The sequence below is a fragment of the Schistocerca cancellata genome, chromosome 12 (assembly GCF_023864275.1).
Source record: "Schistocerca cancellata isolate TAMUIC-IGC-003103 chromosome 12, iqSchCanc2.1, whole genome shotgun sequence".
NCBI classification, from domain to species: domain Eukaryota; kingdom Metazoa; phylum Arthropoda; class Insecta; order Orthoptera; family Acrididae; genus Schistocerca; species Schistocerca cancellata.
Genome location: NC_064637.1, coordinates 21,637,796 through 21,653,389, shown reverse-complemented (window position 1 = coordinate 21,653,389; position 15,594 = coordinate 21,637,796). Strand labels below are relative to the sequence as shown.

At 41.0% G+C, this 15,594-nt stretch overlaps 1 protein-coding gene across 2 annotated transcripts in view; it reads left to right on the top strand.

Annotated features, from left to right (window-relative positions):
• The window catches only part of LOC126109576 (uncharacterized), a 558,983-nt gene that overhangs the window by 54,955 nt on the left and 488,434 nt on the right, over window positions 1-15,594 (top strand). For both annotated transcript variants that reach the window (XR_007523689.1, XM_049914608.1), the window contains exon 7: window positions 5,458-5,646. Coding sequence is in view for 1 of the 2 variants with exons in the window: in XM_049914608.1 (XP_049770565.1) it covers window positions 5,458-5,646 (189 nt within the window). In the remaining variant the exon portion in view is untranslated. The remainder of the gene's footprint in view (window positions 1-5,457; window positions 5,647-15,594) is intronic.

The following is a 15,594-nucleotide window of genomic DNA, read 5'->3' as shown; positions in this document are numbered from 1 at the left end:
CCGTCTCTAATGACCCCGTTGTCGACGGGACGTTAAACACTACCCACCACCACCTTTACTGTACAGCGCCTCCGTCACACCACACGTCTATTTGCGCGCCAGCAGTGTGAGACACTTCAAAGGATTGAGCCATGCTTAGAACTTCAGACAATGACGGGTTTGGCAGTTGTAGGGCACGTTGTCTAACTTCTTTATCAGGAGCAAGCCCTAGAATAACATCCCTAACCATTGAATCAGCATAAGACTCGTGTTGAGTGTCCGTGACAAACTGACTCAGACCGTGTAGTTCCGCCACCCGAGCCCGGTAAGATTGATTGGGCTGTTTACGACACCGGTAGAACGCCACGCGGGCGGCAACGATGAGGGTGTTTCTGCGGTAATAGTTAGACAATAAGTCACACATTTCTTGGAGGGACAGAGAGGCAGGTTCCCGCAGAGGGGCTAACTGAGATAGCAGCTGATAGATCCGTGGGGAAATCCAAGATAGAAATAACGAATTAAACATAGGAGTGTCGACAACACCGAAAGCCGAGAAGTGTTGCCGCAAATGCTTCTCATAATCCTCCCAGTCTTCAGCGACCTCGTCGTAAGGAGGGAACGGAGGCGGAGAAGAGGAAGACAGACGATGAGTAAGCGACGTCGACAACACCTGAACAGCAGCAGTCAACTGTGTTTGCTGTTCAATGAGTGCTTGCATAAGCTGTTCCGTGTCTGCCCCGTCACGAACACACAAATCCACAACGCAGTGAAAATATCCGACCTCGTCGCCAAAAAGTGTTATAACCTCTAATCACCAATAATTGTGTAGATATTCAAACACACTCACTTAGAAACAATAGCTAGTTACACGATAACAACTCAGTATCTCTCATTCGACTGCCGTGCTGTGACATGCGGCCGGCGCCGTTCGTAGCTAGGTGGCGCTCCCGCGTTCAGCCGAGTTGCGGAGCGCCTCTATCGCCGTTTGCGCGTGCTGTCGTGGTGGCACTGTTAAATGTCGTGGCACTGTCACAACAGTTGTAGTGTGGTTTAGGTGGTCCGTACAGGCAATCCAAAGTAGGTCCCTTCTTCACATAACACTTGCAGGTTCCAATATCTGTACTGTAATATATTGTTGAAATGACTAATGACATGGTGCAACCAACTATGGTTTTCCTGTTTCATTATAACACTGCATGGTGAAAAAAGATTCACCTTCTGTGTGTGTGTGTGTGTGTGTGTGTGTGTGTGTGTGTGTGTGTGTGTGTGTGTGTGTGTGTGTTTGAGGGAGCGAGAGATATTTATTTTAATACATCAGTATTATTTTATTTCCTAAACTTACTGGCACACCTCATTAAAAGGCTTCTGTGGTTGCACTGTACCACAATTTCTAATATTACACGTGACATAATATCTGATGTAAGAGTTTCAATCCTTTACTTCCAACAAGATAGCATGTGAGAGAATAAGAAGCTTATGCCAGTGAATATTCCACCAGTACCTTACTTAATGTTATTGACCATCCACAGGTAAGATTGTAAACATCTTCAGTCATACCATAACAGTTGTGCCTATACTATGACATAGGAAGTTTGTTTTTGTCAGCTAAAGGACGTTATCACATACATTGTTGTATTGCATTTGTGCCACATACGCACCAAAATAAGAAGCATACCTGTTCACATGTATCAACAATGTATTGGAGTGTGAAAAGAAGCTGGAAGCATAAGATATGTAAATAACTTGGGTTATAAAGTGTATGTATGTGCAAGATCTTGTCAACAATTGACGTATAAACCAATGTCACCCTTTCTGAACGTGTTATGGGTGCTTGAACATGACCCAAGGATAATAAAAAGAATACAGTCTACTTGGACCATGTTTTCATGCTCAAAACACTGGACTGAGTTTACCCTCTTCAAAACAACAAACTGTGGAGCTCTGATTGTGTGCCTCTTCCTGTTGGCGTGGCCAGCAATGCAACATAACCAAAAAAAGGTTCATGCAGACATAAGATCAGCTGTGCAAGATGTCTTTAGTGCTTTTGAAAGTGAAACCTGCATTGCCAGTTTGTCAATGGATAAGTTTTGGTCCTGTGTGAAATCCACCAATGGATCAAATTTATCATTTGTAGATAGCAACTGCACAAAAATGGAAGATAGAAAAATTCTAGAGTTAGAAACAGTTACTCAGATCACATGTTCTCCACATTCACTTCCGTGCACACATTGACATATATGCATGTGACATGTGTAAGCAGGAGCGTTTGTGGAATGGAAAACTAAGAGTCAGGAGGAGGGGGCGAGGGTCCAGTGGACATTATGAAACAACTATTAGATAATACCTGTAGCCTCTCTTAAAGTAGTTAATGACAGACCTGTGGAACAATGAAAAACCTGTGATTACACACACACACACACACACACACACACACACACACACAAAATAAATATACATAATCTCCTGAATATTTATATCACTAACCTCAGTTTGTTGATTAATTATGGATCATGTTTCCCACGTATGACTTTCTGGAAATGAATATGTTGTCAGTGACTGTACATCCTCTAACACACAGTAAACAACTGTTTTTCGATATCTGAAGGAGCATGAGAAAATTATCATTTCCATAATTTTAGGGGGCTCCGGACAGGTTGACATCTTAATTTCCATCCCCCCCCCCCCCCCTCTAGTCATGGTCTACAGAATTTACCATTCCCAATAATAAATAAAACACGTATTATCTCCTTAGTTCTGGTTTATTCATTTGTTTCAACAAAACATTGTGCGAGTAACCATGTATACGAGGGGCATTTGAAAAGTCTGTGCATAAATAAAAGCTACTTATGTGTTTGGCGTAAACCTTTGTTTTTCGAAATAGTCTCCTTTTAGACTTATGCACTTCATCCAATGTGATTATAATTTGTTGATCCCTTCCGAATAATAGGAATTATCCGTATGCAAAACAGCTATTAGTTCCTGCAATCACCTCCTCGTTTCAATAAAATCATTGTCCTGCCAGCTATTTCTTCAAATTGGGGAACAAATAGTAGTCTGGAGAATAGGGGGGATGTGAAATGAGTTGGAATCCTATTTCCATTAATTTTGTGACCACTACTGCTGAGGTGTGTGAAGGTGTATTGTCGTGATAAAAAAGGACTTTTTTGTGGTCCAATTGCCAGCGTTTTTCTTGCAGCTCGGTTTTCAAACAGTCCAATAATGATGAATAATATGCACCTGTAATAGTTTTACCTTTTCCAGATAGTCGAATCCCAAAAGACAGTCGCCATAACCTTTCCGGCCGAAGGAATGGTCTTTGCCTTTTTTGGTGCAGATTCTCCCTTGGTAACCCATTGTTTAGATTGTTGTTTGAGCTCAGGAGTATAGTAATGTATCCATGTTTCATCCACAGTGATGAAAGGACAGTTAGTCCTGTGGATTCTTCCTGAACGGCTGCAAATCATCCTTGCAATGCTTCGCACAATTCAGTTTTTGGTCAAGCGCGAGCAATCGCTGAACCCATCTTGTGGATAGCTTTCTCATGTCCAAATATTTATGCAAAATAATATGTACCCATTCATTTGAGATGCCCACAGCACTAGCAATCTCACGCACCTTATCTCTTCTGTCATCCATCACCATATCATGGATTTTATCAATGATTTCTGGAATTGTAACCTCCACAGGGCATCCAGAATGTTCAGCATCACTTGTGGCCATATGGCCACTCTGAAAATTTTGGAACCCCTTATAAACTGTTCTAATCAAAGGTGCAGGGTCACAGCAGTGTTTATCAAGCTTCTCTTCAGTCTCCTGAGGTGTTTTGCCTTTCATAAAGTAATGTTTAATCACCACAAGAAATTTTTTTGTCCATTTGTTTGACAATGACTCCACTTCCTTGATTCACGCGAATGTCAAACACAAAGAAATAGACCAATATGGCTGAAAAGATACTACTAACTGAACATGACCTCGATACGGGCCAGTGGTGCCATCTCTTGGACTTTGCACGGACTTTTCAGATGCCCCTCGTATGTAATAGTTCTCAGATTGAAATTTGATTTTTGAATCCCCCACCTCTGAGAGCAATTATTTAGGAGGTAGTGATTCAGTAGCTTTCAAAACACTTGAGGAAGAGAAGCTACGTGGAGAAAACGTAACGATCACCAAGCAGGAGTGCAAAAAAGCAAATGGGTATGAGGCTATGAGGACTGAAAACTGCATATAAGGGAAAGAAATTGGAAGATGGCTGACGATTAGATGGTAAGAATAGACATGAAAAAATCTGTCAAGGAAAGAATTCAAAACTATTATGGCATAGCAGTAGCATAGAAGATATTAGAAAAGCTGTGTGGGCAGTTTTGTTTCACCTCTTCAAGAGACAATAAACCCAGTCATAGGCCTTCCAGAAAGTGATTCTATTTACAAACCAGCTATTTCTTTTGCAAGTAGAAATCTTGAAAGAAACTTCCAAGGATTTGTCAGATGTAAGTCCACTGACGAAAATCACTCCCAAAATCCTAACGAGTCCACGAACAGTGTAATCTGGGAGAGAATTCCCGAGAGTTTTGGTGGCAATCGGTATACTGCATTTTGGTGTCTTGGATGCAGTGACAACATTCAGTGAAGGAAATGTTGCAAGATATGAAGTACTGAAAAGGCTGCTTGAAACCTTTGGTCATTTTGCAGTAAAACAAATGTTAAATTTAGATAAAGAAAGGCTTTTTGTGTCTGAGAACTGTTTGAGACTTTGAAACAATGGAAAGACAGGGAGGAAAAAGGATATTGCAAGATGAAATGGAAGAGGATGCAGACAACCCAATGTATGGAGCTGGGAGGCATTGACAACTTTAATGGCTGTTTTCTGTAAGTTGTATTTTTCAAGAAAAAAGTGTACTTTCTTAGTTTCTATTAACCAGAATTTGTTCAAAATTATGGGGTATACTCATTGGAGTAATGTGCATATTTTAACATGGGGATTTTCGTATTTTGTAAATCTCAAAGATGTTAGCCTTATGTACATCGAACGGTGTAGGAAAGTTTGTCTACTTTTCACAAATATCATTATCTTAAAAATAATCAATACTTTCAGAAATACACTTTGTTAGTGGCTAGAAATGTGCAACCCAAGGCATATTTTCTTCAAATATTTATTCCCAATAATTGCTGAAAAAAGGTACCTTTTATATGAATAAATATTACATTGTTTAAGATAGGGATTTTTCCAGTCTGCCCAAAACTCTTTAAATGAAGTAAAATCATATCAGCCATATTATGTCTTATGTAACTGTGTAAAGTTTGTGATTGCTATTTGTCCTGTGGTTAATGCTTTCTCACAAAGGTGACACTGTGTGCAGTAGAATCAACATTCATTGGTGCTGAAGAAATGTAATACTTGCCAAGAAATAACTCCTGTTCCTCTATACCTGCAACAGCTGAAATGAATATTGTTTTAATGTACGGCCTTTTTTTTTCCAGAAAAGTGCTCAGAAGGAATTAATGAATTTAGCTAGCGATTTGTCTCATAGCTGGCACAATATTGAGAAAGCAGCGGAAAAAGCTAGAAGGAAACGTTCACAGGTAGACATAGAATGCAAGGAAGCACCAAATCATCTCACAGAACTAATGAACCAATTGAGAAGAGCTTCAGCAGAGGAACTTAAAGCTGTAAGTATCTCCTTCTCTTCCATGCAGATAAGCGGGTCTTGTATAGCTTTCATGTTGCATGATGCATATGTAGTTACACCATCATTTCTGTATATTTGATGTGGGAGAAAAGTAATGAGACTGATTTTTTTATGTACCGTAGTTTTTATTTTTTCAGTCAATAATATTGCCCAAGGGAACTCCCTTGGGCAACTATACACTGGCAGTCATTGTTCCCACTCTGGGTTGCAGTGCTCTCGGTCACATTCTTATGAATGTTCCTGAATCCCAAAATGTCATTTTAAGACATTTTTCAATTTTGGGGAAAAAATCAAAAGGACTCAGTTCAGGTGAATAGCGGGCCACAGAACAATATGAAAGCCTTTTGAAGTAAAAAATTCCTCGATGGAAGTGGCCGCATGGCATGGGGTGATCTCACGAAGCAGCATCCACTTGTGTGCAATGTCCAGTCTCAGTTAATAATTCTCTCTTTTCCTGAGCCTTTCAACTTTAGCTTTGTAAAACATTTGGTTGAAAGTTTGTCCTGGAGGAACAAATTCTTTATGCACGATAGCCCTACTGTCAAAAAAGCAAATTTGCTTTGTTTTGATCTTTGATTTGCTTATTTGAGCTTTTTTTGGTCAAGTAGATGTGTGTGTGCCACTCCTTACTTTTCCACTTTTTCTCAGGATCCTACTCATAAATCCACGTGATGACTCGACTAAACCATTAGTGTGCCAAAGTTTGATGTACAGTGAAAGTGTTTAACAGGTCACCCATCATCCTTATTGTTAAACTTCAGTCTGATCTCACAAGAGCACGCACACTGAAGTGTTTTTCTTGGTGTTTTAGGGTTTCGTGTAGCTGCTGGCTCGCACCTTGTACTTGAAACTGAGTCAGAACACTTCACAAGATCTGTTACCCGACGTAACATCTGAAGTATTTACCTTTTCCTTTTAATCGAGTGCTACAGTTGATTCTCTTGAAGTCGGGGTCCTGCTAATCAGTGCCTCAGAAATCCTGTGTGTTGCTGAGGAAAGGCTCGACTTCTTAACATTCTGAAGTTACTGGAGCAAAAGAAGAAAACTTAGACTCATATCATAAAAAGCACGTCCTCTAGTTTCAGACATATATTTCCTTGAGTAGTTGTACGGCTCATTAGTGTGATTCACGAATTAGAGAAGAACACAACTTTCATAAGACATATGCCTTGAAGGCTCAATATGACAGTCCAGATTGCAGTATATTTCAACTGTCGCAAAACCATCCTGTCTCTCATGTTAATTTTTGGAGAGTGTGGTTGCTCTTTGACAGTCAAGCCACTGCCAAGCCACCACCACAAAACGTAAAATGTGCCACCCACAGCGGGTGAAGCAATTTGTCACCACTTCTTGCTGTTTCCTTGTAATCCACACTGCCCGCTTAATGTCTGCAAACACGAAAACAGCCATGCACAGTATATGTTCTGCAACTTACTTGCTACTACTTAATATTATTCTGTCATGTTCATCTTTCCTTGCACCACATGACGAGTGTTATACAGGCGCCCACTAGAACTGATAGACTCAATTCAGTGCGTACACATACAGGGGCGCACACGCGTGCAGACGCACACAGTTTGTTGCCTGGGTTACTTCCCATCAAGTGGACACTCCCAACATTCAAAAAGTCTCTCTGCAGTGCCGTATAATTGTTAACCAGTTATTTTCAACAAGATGGTGTAACTTCACATACAGCTCGCGTTTCAATGTCACTGCTTGCTGATGTTTTTTGGTGATCGCATTATTTAACAGTGACTTTGGCCTCCACGATTGCCTGACCTAACACCACCTGACCATTTTTTTTTTTTTCCCCGGGGTTTAGCAAAAGCAACTGTCCAAAATCCATCAATGAATGGAAAACTGCAATATCTACTTTCACTGCTTCTGTTACAGAAGAAATGTTACAGCTTGTGTTTGGAAACATAAGACGAAACTATCTTTGGCTGTAGTTTAAACTATTGTTTCTTCAATAAACTGGTTCGGAGTATAGTGGCTTCAACATAACATGGTTTTACACCCAGAACTGTTTTATTGAAGATGACAAAGGCTGTAAAAGCCTATGCTCTCGTAGGCAGTTGTACTGTTATATGTATTGTAGTATTGGAATAAATCCCCCCATGAACCATGGACCGTGCCGTTAGTGGGGAGGCTGGTGTGCCTCAACGATACAGATAGCCATACCGTAGGTCCAACCACAACAGAGGGGTATCTGTTGAGAGGCCAGACAAAGGTGTGGTTCCTGAAGAGGGGCAGTAGCCTTTTCAGTAGTTGCAGGGGCAACAGTCTGGATGATTGACTGATCTGGCCCTGTAACACTAACCAAAACGGCCTTGCTGTTTTGGTACTGCGAGCGGTTGAAAGCAATGGGAAACTACAGCCGTAATTTTTCCCGAGGGCATGCAGCTTTACTGTATGATTAAATGATGATGGCGTCCTCTTGGGTAAAATATTCCGGAGGTAAAATAGTCCCCCATTCGGATCTCCGGGTGGGGACTACTCGAGAGGACTCGGGAGAAAGAAAACTGGCGTTCTACGGATCAGAGTGTGGAATGTCAGATCCCTTAATCGGGCATGTAGGTGAGAAAATTTAAAAAGGGAAATGGATTGGCTAAAGTTAGATATAGTGGGAATTAGTGAAGTTCGATAGCAGAAGGAACAAGACTTTAGGTCAGGTGGATACAGAGTTATAAATACAAAATCAAATAGGGGTAATGCAGGAATAGGTTTAATAATGGATAAAAAAATAAGAGTGCGAGTAAGCTACTACCAACAGCATAGTGAACGCATTATTGTGGCCAAGATAGACATGAAGCCCGCGCCTACTACAGTAGTAAAAGTTTTTATGCCTACTAGCTCTGCAGATGATGAAGAAATTGATGAAATGTATGATGAGATAAAAGAAATTATTCAGGAAGTGAAGGGAGGCGAAAATTTAATAGTCATGGGTGACTGGAATTCGACAGTAGGAAAACGAAGATCAGTTTGGATTCCGTAGAAGTAAAGGAACACGTGAGGCAATACTGACCCCTATGACTTATCTTAGAAGCTAGATTAAGAAAAGGCAGACCTATGTTCCTAGCATTTGTAGACTTAGAGAAAGCTTTTACAATGTTGACTGGAATACTCTCAAATTCTGAAGGTTGCAGGGGTAAAATACAGGGAGTGAAAGGCTATTTACAATTTGTACAGAAACCGGATGGCAGTTATAAGTGTCGAGGGGCAAGCAGTGGTTGGGAAGAGAGTGAGACAGGGTTGTAGCCTATCCCCAATGTTATTCAATCTGTATATTGAGCAAGCAGTAAAGGAAACAAAAGGAAAGTTCGGAGTAGGTATTAAAATCCATGGAGAAGAAATAAAAACTTTGAGGTTTGCCGATGACATTGTAATTCTGTCAGACATAGCAAAGGACTTGGAAGAGCAGTTGAACAGAATTGACAGTGTCTTGAAAGGAGGATATAAGATGAACACCAATAAAAGCAAAACGAGGATAATGGAATGTAGTCGAATTAAATTGGGTGATGCTGAGGGAATTAGATTAGGAAATGAGACACTTAAAGTAGTAAACGAGTTTTGCTATTTGGGGAGCAAAATAACTGATGATGGTCGAAGTAGAGAGGATATAAAATGTAGACTGACAATGGCAAGGAACGCGTTTCTGAACAAGAGAAATTTGTTAACATCAAGTATAGATTTAAGTGTCAGGAAGTCGTTTCTGAAAGTATTTGTGAGGAGTGTAGCCATGTGTGGAAGTGAAACATGGATGATAAATAGTTCGGACAAGAATAGAATAGCAGCTTTCGAAATGTGGTGCTACAGAAGAATACTGAAGATTAGATGGGTTGATCACATAACTAATGAGGAGGTATTGAATAGGATTGGGGAGAAGAGGAGTTTGTGGCACAACTTGACTAGAAGAAGGGATCGGTTGGTAGGACATGTTCTTAGGCATCAAGGGAGGACCAATTTAGCATTGAAGGGCAGCGTGGATGGTAAAAATAGTAGAGGGAGACCAAGAGATGACTACACTAAGCAGATTCAGAAGGATGTAGGTTGCAGTAGGTACTGGGAGATGAAGCAGCTTGCACAGGATAGAGTAGCATGGAGAGCTGCATCAAACCAGTCTCAGGACTGAAGACAACAAGAAGATATTTGCATGCAGTGGGGAAGGGTAAAAAAAAATTAGATATTTGGGTAGCACATGGCCCAAGCCAAAATCACAAAATTGAGTGGGTGGCCATATATGCATCTCCGCTTGTGTCATCAATTAGCTCATGAACAACACCGACCATTTGTATGTTGTTGTTGTTGTTGAGAAATGATGTCTTTATGCTAACTTAAGGAAAACGCAGCAGCTACTCACTGTACAAGATGTGCATGCATCCACAAAAGATAATGTTATGCATCTGGTAGAACAATGACGGTATGGTGTACTACAAATTGCTTCACTAAGGCGTAACCATTACTGCTGACATTTACTGACAACAACTGAAATGTCTGGCAAATGCAATCCAAGAACAATGACCGGGAAGATAGCGTGATGTGATGCTACTCCACAGTAATGTCCTCCTGCATTCTGCAGGACTGAAAAGTAATACTGGAGCTGGGTTGGAAAGTCACTCCGCACCCACCTTATTCACCTGATTTTGCGACCTCAGATTTCCACGTTCTCTGCTCTCTATCAAACAGCTTTCAAGGTACTCCCTTTCCAGATGGAAACACCCTCTGAGCATGGCTCGACTAGTTCTTCACCTGATAGCCACATGATTCCTACAGTTTAATTGGAAAGTTACCCTGGCATTGGCAGACTGTTGTAAACATTGAAGAAGAATATGTCAGTGATGACTAAATCCTTGTTACGTGTATCTGTTGTGTTTAATAAGCTTAGGTACAAATGCTATGAACTTACGCAGCAACCTAATAGTATGGAGGTTAGTGCTTAATGAAGAAGAGATTGTAGAAAGTCAAACAATTGAAAATTCAGGTCGGAATGCAACAGTATTATGAAAAGGATAGTTGCTTCTCACCATATACCGGAGATGCTGAGTTGCAGATAGGCACAAACGTAGGTTGTATTTGTGTGTGAAGAAGAGGGAGGGGGAGCATATTTTTGATAAATATCTTGTTGGCTGAAAGCTGATTTTCTGACAGTTTTTTTCTTGTGCCATTCTGCAACTCGGCACCTGTGCTATATGATGAGTAGCAGCTGTCCTTTCCATAATATTGTTAGATTTTAGAAAGTGTTGCAGGTGTCACTAAGTGGAAGGAACACCTTGGCATTTTATAAGAAGCTGGAAATTTAATTAAGATATGAGGATGGTTTGAAAAGTTCTCAGAATGGAATAGAAAAAAAAGTACTTACATCACTGAAACATTTTTTTCATTTTTCAATGTAGTCTCCTTGTAGACTAATGCACTTGGTCCAACAATGTTCCAGTGCCTTGATCCCATCTCGAAAATGAGTTTCCTCCAGACTTGCAAAAGAATTGTTAATTCCAGCTATCAATTCTTCATTTGAAGTGAATCTGCGTCCACCAAGAAAAATTTTTAGTTTTGGGAAGAGATGGAAGTCTGTCAGAGCCATATCAGGTGAATAAAGTAGGTGTGACAAGAATTTATACCTTAGTTCGCGTAATTTTGCCATGCCGCTGGCACGTGTGGGGGCACATGTCAAGAGTCGCAGCACCCATCTTGCAGATAATATTTTCATTTCTAATTCTTCAGTTTAAATGCGATATACCTTTTCAGATGATATCTGGCAAATGTGAGCAATTTCACGCACTTTCAATGGGCGATCCTCCACACCTATTTTGTGCACTTATGCAATGATTTCTGGAGTAGTGACACGTCTTGGCCGGCCACTGTGCGAATCATCTAAGATCTCTCGACCAAATGTAAATTCGTTCACCCACTTGGCAACAGTTGTATATGAAGATGCATTGTCCCCTAGTGTATTCTGGAAATCGGCATGAATGTCCTTTGCTTTCATACATTTCTTTACAAAGTTCTTAATCTCTGCTCGAATCTTGAATTTTCATTTTTTTTTCTTCCTTTTTCCCCCCATCTTTGCAAATCACTACGTGGGAGCAACAGAGCCAAGTCGCAGCCACAGCTCTCTTCCGAGAGCATGACACCTGTTTACAGACAACAGTCCAATGAATATCACGTGAAACACTCGTTGTGCTGGTGCTGACCTCTTGTGGTGATTCCGAGAACTTTTCAAACCACCCTCGTACACCAAAGAAAGGAAGGAGTGCCTTACTTGTTGTTGGTAGACTAAGCTACATGAAGACATGTGAAAATTTGTTCAATAAAAATATTAGAATGGAGGAGGGATCATGCGCTTCCGTTATGATACAATGGTTAAATTGTGTTGAAATTATTTCAGTAATGTATGAGATCATGGAAGTAAGTGCAGTCAGCTGGTTATCACCATTCCCTACATCTACATCTATACTCCACAAAGCAAAGTCAGGTGTGGGTGGATGGTACGTTATGTATCAATGTCGCACCCCCACACTCTTCCCCATTCCATTCACAAATGACTCGTGGGAAGAAAGATTGCTGATAAGCTTTCATGTGAGGTCTGGGGTATCTCTAATTTTCCCTCCATGGTCTTTTCGCGAAATAGTGTGTACATAAAGTTAAAGAATACTTTAAATTATCGTCGACTGCGGCAGTCGCTTCCCGTATTCTCTCCCAGAGCTCTGCTACATCACATGCTAGGGCGGTACATACACCAGATCTATAATGTGTCCCCACAGTAAAAAGTCACATGGAGTGAGATCTGGTGATCGGGAAGGCCCTTTCATGAAACAGCTGTCCCCTTTTGTAGCAAGGACGATCTATCGATGCAGCAGCTCCGTGTTCAGGTACCGATGAATTTCGCGATGAAAACGGGGTGGAGCCCCATCCTGCTGAAAGATGAACGGAGAGTCCGATTGCATTTGAGGCATCAGCCATTGCCCCAACATGTCCAAGTAGGAATATCCGGTGACAGTACTCTCGGCAAAGAACAATGTGGCCTGTACAGTTTTTGACGCGACACAGCACAAAGAACATTTACCTTTGGGGAATCGTGCTCAAATTCAGTGCATTCATGTGGATGCTTTGAACCCCATATTCAACAATTATGCCTGTTCACTTTCCCATTAGTGTGAAAAGTGGCTTCATCGCTAAAAATTAAGCGATCAACAATGCCATCCCCATCCTCATTCAATTGTTGCAACTGCAAACAAAACTCAAAACACTTGTCTTTGTCGTCATTGAGCTTCTGCACTAGCTCCAATTTGAATGGTTTCATGGACAGCTTCTGTCACAGGACTTTCCACACTGTCATTGGAGCAGATTCCTTTGGAGTCTTTACAAATGTCTCTCGTACGTGCTCCACATTCACTTCACTCGCACTGCGACATCTGCCTCTCTCTGTCGGGCACAAGAAACCAGTCATAACAAATTTGTTGTGCCAGTGGTAAATGGCCTTCCATGTTGGTGGCTTCTTGCCATACTTGGTTCTAAACAATCATTGAACAGCTGTAGCACATTTTTTTCTCGAATTCCAACACACAGAAAGCTTGCTCTGCACCTGAACGCGCTACATTTGCAACTAGCACTGATTATCAGCAACTTACCAAACTACGCTGTGGTGGTATACATAAAAAAAAAAACTTTCAGGGTTTCTCTTCAAAATGACATGTATAATATCTGTCCAATGTTTGGTTCTTGTGCAATAAATAGTGTGTTCCCGGACTATATGTACACCCTGTACATGTTGTAGGAAGCAATATACTAGTAACTCTTCTAGGAATGATAATTAATTGAAACCCTCAGCTCCCGACAAGTGTTGTTGATATACGTCGATGGGGACAGCTGAAAATGTGTTCCCCGACCGGGACTTGAACCCAGGATCTCCTGCTTACATGGCAGACGCTCTATCCGTCTGAGCCACCGAGGGTACAGACGAATAGTGCGACTGCAGGGACTTATCCCTTGCACGCTTCCCGTGAGACCCACATTCCCAACTGTCCACCGTCTATATACGTAATGTACCTAATAGATATTTGCCCTTCCACTCATTACTCGCGCACACCAAGTTGTCTATTCCCATAAGAGTTCAGGCAACCTGTGCGCATTTGCACAGACGAACGTCAATGGCTGGATAGCCTTTAACTATATATATGAAGATAGTAATTGTTCTCGAAAGAACAGATACCATTGATCACCGTGCAGCTTCTCTAGAATAAATGATAATTAATTAAAACCCTTATCTGCTGACAGGTGTTGTTGATATACCTTGGTGGGGATAGCTGAAAATGTGTGTCTGCCATGTAAGCAGGAGATCCCGGGTTCGAGTCCCGGTCGGGGCACACATCTTCAGCTGTCCCCATCGAGGTATATCATCACCTGTAGGCAGCTGAAGGTTTCAATTATCATTCATTCTAGAGAAGCTGCACAGTCATCAATGGTATCTGTTCTCTCAAGTACAATTACTATCTCCATATATATATTCTAGGAATGTACGTTCTTGGAAGTTTTGACAGTAAAGAGCACAGTGGTGCAGAATGCTTCTCTTGCAGCGTCGCTCTGGGATTAGCTGAGCATCATCTTCACTCTCTTACTAAATGAACCTTTAACGAAATGTGCTGCTCTTCTTTGAATGCCCTTGTTCTTGTGTCTTTCCTGTCTGATACAGAAACCAGCCTGATGAGGTTCATAAAGTATTGGTTGAACAAGGGTTTTGTAAGCTGCCTGCGTTGTGGGTTGCCTCCATCTCCACAGGATCTTCCAATGAGTCTGTTTGGTGTCAGCCTCAGCAATAAGTTTCATGTGTTCATTCCACTTTAAACTGCTCCATACGTACATTACTAGATGTTTTATGGGAGTGATTGCATCCAGTGAGTGTTCTGCAGTTGTTCAGCCATATAGCAGTGGGTCTTCCTGCCTATTTATTTGCAATTCATTAAATTTGTTTTACGTTGAGGGTCACCTGCCAATCCCTGCACCAAGCATTGATCATTTGCAGATTGTGTTGGATTTCGATTCAATTTCCTAGTGTTGCAACATCTCTGTACACAACAGTATTTTCCATGAAAATCTTCATGCTACTTTCAACATTAGGACATTTATGTATTATACATCTGAAGGTTTCTCTCTATTGAAAATGACATGTTGTTTTCTGTTACCTAGAAAATCTTCAGTCCAATCACTCAGCTTGTCAAATATTCCATATGCTCCTGTTTTGTTGTCGAACACATTCCGGAAGCTGAGAAAATGTTTTTTTCCCTTTAAAATTCATTTTTGTAAGTTAGTTTCTGTAGTTGTAAATTATTTTTATTGAGGTTGGATTCCTCTGGAAACCATGTTCTCAACTACCACAGTATTAGTGCTGTAAACAAGAAAAATGGCAGCCTCAGTTGTAAGAGATTTGAAATAATTTATTACAGCAAATTGATTTGTCACCGCATGGCCATTTTCAGTACAAAAATAAGTATTGAAGACTCGTGTAATAAAAGCACATACTAACAACTTCAACATGGCCGTCCGCAGCTTGTGGTCTAATGGCTAGCGTTGCTGCCTCTGGATCACAGAGTCCCGGGTTCGATTCCCAGCTGGTTCGGGCATTTTATCTGCCCAGGCACTGGGTGTTTGTGTTGCGTCATCATTTCAACATCATCATTATTTGTGAACATGGCTAAAATTTGACTGTGTAAAGATTGGGACACTGTACAGGCACTGATAACCGTGCGGTTAATCAGCCCACAAACCAATCATCAACATCCTCCTCATCCAACGTTTGTGTGTTGAGGTCATGTTGAAGTTATAATATGTGCTTTTATTGCACAAATTTTAAAACTAATATTTGCACTGAAGAGGGTCCTGTAGTGAATGAAATAGATTTTCTGTAATAAATGATTTCATCTCTCTTAGAATC